Genomic DNA, 7,132 nt, shown 5'->3' with positions numbered 1-7,132 from the left:
AAGCAGCCTGTGAATCACATAAATGCAATGTCATACATACTGTGTTTGCCTTTGTGTTTAAGAATTCATACTTCATTCACTAAAAATGAGGAACCAATTTGAGAATTAGTTTACAATATAGATCATAGTGCTTGTTCAGCGCCCAAGTCTGTTGTTAAGGTATTGAATACGTAAGTACATGACATGTAAGTAAAAACTAGCTGAATTAAGAATATAAAAGTATAATTCCCTTTTTGTAAACACTCTCATAGCTTACCAACTTTCATAGCTTACTTACATACTCACATAAGGATTTCCTGAGGATTTTCACAAGCTTCTCACAATACTTGACTGAATTGCATAGTACTTTTCTGTAATCTGTTGAGATTAGGGAAGCAAGTTCATGAGTTACCCTTCAGCTTCCCTCTAAGTTGGTGAACATGAAGAAAGAGGTAAGTCTTCAAGGGTAGGGCATAGGGTTCAGAGCAGTGAAAAAAATGTAGACTCCAAGCAGCAGGTGTCACAAAGTTTGAAGTTGCTAAGTGGAGTTTCAGGTTGTACAGTAGCGGAATCACTTTAGCATTGACGTGCTAGCTTTTCACAAGATTATTTGAAGGTGCTTTTTCTGCTGTTTATATGTTTCTGGATTACTTTTACTGTAAATATTTATGAAGCTTGTGATTCTTCTAATTTGGAGATTTTACACATTTTAGAAAGAAATCATGTTGTAATAAGCTATTCATTTTTGATCAGTGCATTGAAGATTGCATGTCCTATTAAACATTTTTTTATTTTCAAGTAGCACTGCATACAGAAATTAAAAAAATTAACATGGCTTGCTGAGTATTTTTGTTACTGAAATGTACTTTATTTGCCTTCTTTTGAAAGATTTTATAGTGGTAGTCCTTTTTCCCATCTTCTGCTTCTCAGATACTCATTTTGTCATCTTCATTTTTTCTCTAGTTCTATGCATCTCAACTCTTTTATCTTTCACTGCTTCTTCCAGCTTTCTGCTATCCTGTGCATCTTCCTCTAAAAAGAAGGTAGGTAATAGTCAAAGAAGAAAAAAGAAGTGGAGACTGTATGGATTGTATGTAGGATTTTCTGATTTTCCTATTTTTAAAAGTTTTGTGTAAAGTTGAGGTTCATTTTTTCAAAAGACTGTGTGGAATACATGCTTGGAAGAATAACTGAAAATAGTTTATAAAGCTTGAAATAAGATGTAAAGGCTTTATTATTGCATTTAAGATCACTTTTCTTTCTTCTGTGCATGGAAAGGGTAGTACTGAAATTTCTATTAGATTGCAGCTCGAGTCTCTACGTTGCATACTGTGAATTCACCTCTCTGCACATTAAGAACTCCAGTTCCTATTTCATGTGTACTAAATAAGACATTCAAACTTCTCTAGTTAATTGGCATTATGAGAGCTTTGCTGCAGTTGAGCACGATTAACATCTGCCATGCAGTCGAAATATAATTGGAAATGTTGCCAGTTATTTAGCTTCTGCTCTTAAAACTATTTTTGATGCACAGTAGTAAACACTTTTGATGTCCATGGGCTGTTTAAAGGTATTTTTGCTCTCACGGATTTGAGCACTGTTTAGCTTAATCTGACTTTGTTTTCTTACAGTTTTTAAATACAGAAATTTCAAATGCAGTTGCCTCCAGCTTCAAGTGCTGTAGTAGGGATTCAGAAAAGTATTCACTCTACTACAGTATTGGCTTGTTTTATCTTCTAGGGTCATATGATCCTGCTTTATTCTGAGGTTTTAGTGAACGCTGGCTACTAATTACCCCTTCTGAAAAATGCAGTCAGCAGTTTTTAGCTCTTATCTAACTATTTGTGCAGATTACTCGGAGACAATAGATTATAACTTAAGGAGCTCTTTAGGACTTTGTTTAGGAAAAGGTTCCAAAACAGTTTTAATGAACTCCTAAGTCACATGGCTGTGTGTGGCCTCTGGAAGTCAGACTGCTTAACAAATTCAGGGTGGACTCTGACCATATACTACACATTGTAGCTAAATACTATTGTCATCTTACCTCCTAGTGCTTTTTGTCTCTATTCTCTACTGTTCAAAGAAGGTTGATAGAACACTGAGTGATCTTGCCAAAATTTAAGTTCCAGTGATTTTGTTCTATCTTACTGTGCATGTGTTCTCACTTCTTTACTGGTTTACATAATTGAGGAAAATCTTGGCCTTACTTGTTAATTACTGCAAATTTTTTAAGTTCTTAACAGATGTGCACCATCATTTGAAACTTCAGGTGACTCCACTAAACCTTAGTATGTTACCTTCTGACTTTTGATAAATTTGAAGATTAAATGAAGTCAAGGAGAGATTAACAGGACTTTCATTGCTGTTCTCATAGAGTGAAGCATTTTGTTGCCTAGTGTATTTGTTAACTGTAGGTCATACTTCTAAATTAAGATGGCCTTAATTGGATAAGATCTATATTCAAATATTTAACATGGTTAGGTTGCCCAAGACAGCAGTACTAAACATATTTTTCTGCCAGAGTTAGCAGAATACAGATACCATGATAATTTTTAGGGAGGAAAATAATATTTGATTTTTAGCAAAATACTCTTAATTTCTGGTGTGAAAGAACACTTCGTTGTCACTTTTCATTCGATACACAAGAGGCAACCATTTAGAAAAAATGCGCTTATATTATAAAAGCATGCCTTACAATGCAGAAGACTTCTTCCTTTAGCAAAATGTTCTGCTCTGTTTGTGTTTGTGTGCATGCATTTTGTTTTTTGAGCCGTTACCTGCAGCTGATGAGCTCCAAAAAGAGCGAAACCAGTTAGGTCCTGCAGTACTGGCTAAAATCTTTCTTCAAGGAGCTTCTGGTGAGGAAGACTGGATAATGTTCTCTAGTGGATAAACTTCAATTGCCTTTTTCAATTTCCATAACACCAAAAGATCTTTGAGACTGTTTTCTTTAAGGCATACACGATTGTGTTGCCTGCCACTTTCCATTCCTTCTGCTTATAGTCTCGCTGGCTTTAATCGCCAGTTTCAGCAACATTTGGTTTTAAAAAAAGAGAAGTCTGAAAGATGAGATTAATGCACAAGTAAAACAAATCATTATGTTTGTGTTTTGTAAATTTCAATATCGCCATCTTTGTTCACTTAATATTTTATTCACAAGTTGAAAATGGAGTATCAGACTCTGTGCGTGTACACAGTATTGCCTTTTTATCCTCATTTTCCCAGATCTTGATGACTTAGTTCTTCCTTTAAAGAGAACATCCTTTTCTGCTCTTTTGGTTTTTTGTGGGGTTTGGTTTTGTTTTGTTTTTCCTTACCTATATCTCTGTTTTATCTTTTGCTTTGTTTCCTCTGTCTTTCTTTTCTGACAGTTCACTAGCAGATTCAGAGGGAAGCTTGAGTGGGCAGAAAAGCTGCTGATTTCTTGAATATGAGTGCTACTTTACTAAAGATGGGCATTACCCTGTGTTCTGTAATGAAGTTATGGTTAGTAATTCGAATCAGACGGACTATCTAATGCTGTTATCAGCTTTATTTATGAGCAGGTGACTACACACTAATTTTTTTTTTTTTAAGATTCTCTCGTGTCTGTATAGCTGCACTCCCTACATGTGTACCTGTACTTTCTAGGAAACTGAACAATTATCCAGATCTACACAAAGAGCAAAGTCAGCACCCTAACTAGCACTGTATTGTGTGGTGGCTACAAGCACTACAGTTTCATGAAATATGGTGGGTTGCTTTAACAACTCAACACAGCTGAAGTTTTTCCTGTTCCTTCCTGCAACAGCCCTTTTTCCACATGCATTCCCTCCCACTGCTAGCCATACAAATACGCTTCTCCTTACCTTACTCTGTCTCTGGCATCTGGCCATCTAAAGGATGATTCTATTCTATTCTATTCTAACTTAGTATTATACCTGTTGAAATCACTGATTTAAATTCCTAGGAGATGAGAAAAAGGGGTTTTCAGCAGGTTTACTGAGCAAAATCAGGTCATGAGAAGACAATTAGTGCGAGAGCTGTTGTAAAGGCATACACAAGACTATACAACTGAGAACAGGGAGACAAGAGTTGAAAACAAGGTGGAAAAGAGAAGTAAGAGCACCTCCTATTAACAGAAATACCAGCATTATAATACTGATTCAGCAGTCTGTGGAACTATAGTTTCAAAGTACAGGAAGAAGAAGATTTAATGTCTGGTTAGGGCATCCTGCCTGTATAAAATTGGTGTGTAAAACTGCTATAAGAAGATAATTTTGTCTCAACTTGAGCCCTTCTTTAGAGGAGGAACGTTGGTAGACACCATAATCTTCTCAACATTCTTCTCTATTTTGTGTGTAGTTATAAACTGCAATCTGAGCTAACAGGGCCAGTGACACTATTATCCCTGAACTGCTTTTCAATAACTTTTTTGTAACATTCAACTTTTAAATAACATGACAATTTTTAGCTGAGTTTCTAGCAGCATTACATCATGATTCTAAGTATTGTTTGTGCTAACAGTATGGTCAAGTAGTTAGGTGTAAGCATGACAGACAGACTTCAGACTTTTCAGGAGCCCCTATTGTCCCAGTGCATTAATTAATAAAGTTACAATGTTGCTTTCTACCTGGCTGGTTAGTATGCTACGTTTCAGTGCTTGGTACAGGGTGGGTCTGGAGAAGTCTTAATTTCAGCAGGTTCTGAAGACAGTCAGTTTTGGGTCAGAGTGATGTTGTGCGTGGCAATTCCTATCTGACAGTTGTTTCTTTTTTCATACACAGAAGGTCCCAAAGAAACCAGGTGGCCACATTGAAACAGTGACTTTCTGATGACCATTGTCTGGCATCCATAGAGAAGGATGTACGGTGCTATAAAAATGACATGAGCCTTTACGCAACAATATAAATCTGTTCTTTACAGATGTAGGATGGTGACTTTGTCTACATGTTCTGTTTCCATGAGTTCTCTTGACCCTCATCTGTGTTACACAGATGAATGGGTGACAGGATTTGCTTTGTGGGTAGTAAAAAGGGAAAATCCGAAATGAATCAGATGAAAACTTGCTTCTGGGAAGAGGAATGTTGCTGCAAATTCATTCTCAGTCTCCGAGAAATTATGCAGTATCTGTGCTCTTGGTAGAAAAGATCTAAAATTTGGTAGAGGATATTAGAAGAATGAAAATAAAATGTCTGAATTGTTTGTGAGGTTTTGGGCATTGTTTTATGTAAGGCAGACTTTTGAATTTTTGTGTGGGGTGTTCTCAGTAGACCTATGCTTTTATTCATGATCACGAAAATTGTAAGTAGCTGGTGTTCATGTAAAACTAACTTACATTTTCAAGTTAGATTTGTGTTTATTCTCTTAGGGTCATTATTTCAGTGCCACATCTGCCATGGTTTACCCATGGTTTAAATTAATTTCTTACTGTAAATAGAAGAAAGTAATGCTGCTCACTACAGTAGTGGAACTGTCCTCTTTAAAATCTTGCATTTGACTGTTAACATATTTCACTATCCAAAAATATATTATCCAAAAGATGATATAATTGTGAGACTGTAGAAAACGGGATTGTGGCACTATGATTTACATGGCATAAAGAGTAATTGGCAAGTTGGAACTTGTGATTTAAATTACAGCATAAAATAAAATCATTAATGGCATGATACAAGCTGAAACATCAAGGCATGTGGCTTTTCAAATCTAAGTTAAAATGTGAGTCTTCCATCTTTTGGCACAGTAAATAATTCCTTCGGCTCTTCAGATTTTCATCAGAGCTGAATGCTAATTCATTTGAATGTTGATTCGTGCATAGAGAGCCAATCTGTGTTCTGAAGTGCTTACTCTTAAATGAACAACAGAAAAGAGGAGGAAGATAGCTATGAAATTAAGAACATTTTAAAAAGAATCATGTTTTTACTTGGTACTTACAGAACTTTAATGAGGAAAAAAAACTTTAAAAAAGGGAAAGTGGGGTTATAGAATTCTCTGGATCTCTAGTGGAATACATGTCCTTAATGAGTAGCACTTCAACAAAATAAAAGTTGGGACTCTATAATATTTACTGATTCTTGTGTCAGGATTTAAGATATCTCTGAAGGTGAGTAGGTAAGGGAAAGGGTGCAGAAAGTGTGGGTTATATACTGAAGCTGTCTAGTAGAGATAAAACTGCCTGTTTGTGCCGCTCCTGTGCACAGAGATACGTTCTATATTTACCCTTCCCTGTTCTGCATAACTGAACGCGAGCAAGCTGCTTGAGAGGAAATCCTCAGCATTCAGGTGTTGTAGTTACTGGTATTTTTATGAGTTAGTCACTGGGAGATTTGATCGCTTTGATGTTTACTTTGCTTTTCTCTGTAATCCTACCTAGACTATAAGGGGGGGAAATAAGGATGCTGCCAAAACAGATTGACTCAAGTGATCTCTGAGAAGAAAGCAAGCAGAGAATATGAATTGGAAAACAAACTCCTGCACCCTGAACAAACTCTTAAGACAAAAAGAAAAATAAAAACATGAAGATGATTCCTAAAATGTTTATATTTTCTTCACTTTAAAAATGTAACACTTCCATCTGTTTACAGCAGTACAATTTTTCACAAAAATATCCAAAGATTTTTGGGGATACCCACTTCTCTGCAATGCAGTAAATATTAGTAACTAACATAGATGAAGAAATCTAGTGAACTACTGAGCTTAAGTTAGGTCTGCATTTTGAGGTCTCTTTTTATGTAGAGGTAGTAGCACATCTGATATTTTGCTGTACTGAAGCAAGATTATAATCCCACAATATGTTTGTGGATCAGTATGACGGTGTTTCTGTTATCTTCTCTAGATGCTGTGTAAAATACAAATTTCTTTAATGATAGGGATAGGGGAAATGAAGGAGATCAGGAACTTTATGAAGATGGGAATTGTGTTTTGTCACTACGTTAATGTATTTGATCACTTTTTCTAATCTGCTGTTCTGACAAGTGTGGAGGTCAGGTGTGGAGGGAGTTCAAATTTCTTTTTCACAATCATATAATTTTTAAGTCTTTGGTAATTGGCAACTACATTTTGGAATTTCAACCTCATGACATCATGTTTTCATGGAGTTCTGGAAAGCATATATGCGGTATCTTTTTTAAGAAGAAATGTGCTTTTTCAGTGTGAGGAAGAATAGGGTTGTTTT

General features: G+C 35.9%; 1 protein-coding gene across 1 annotated transcript in view; it reads left to right on the top strand.

The window, feature by feature from the left end:
• Nucleotides 1-419: 419 nt before the first annotated feature.
• LOC104083434 (reversion-inducing cysteine-rich protein with Kazal motifs) overlaps nucleotides 420-7,132 on the top strand; it is a gene marked incomplete at its 3' end in the record, with an annotated part of 13,315 nt that continues 6,602 nt past the window's right edge. Inside the window, exon 1 of the mRNA XM_009586917.1 lies at nucleotides 420-431. Coding sequence (XP_009585212.1) covers nucleotides 420-431 — 12 coding nt within the window. The remainder of the gene's footprint in view (nucleotides 432-7,132) is intronic.

This window comes from Fulmarus glacialis, unplaced genomic scaffold (assembly GCF_000690835.1).
Source record: "Fulmarus glacialis isolate BGI_N327 unplaced genomic scaffold, ASM69083v1 scaffold7091, whole genome shotgun sequence".
In the NCBI taxonomy this organism is placed as follows: Eukaryota; Metazoa; Chordata; class Aves; order Procellariiformes; family Procellariidae; genus Fulmarus; species Fulmarus glacialis.
Note: the sequence above shows the minus strand (reverse complement) of the source record. Positions and strands in the feature narration are given on the sequence as shown.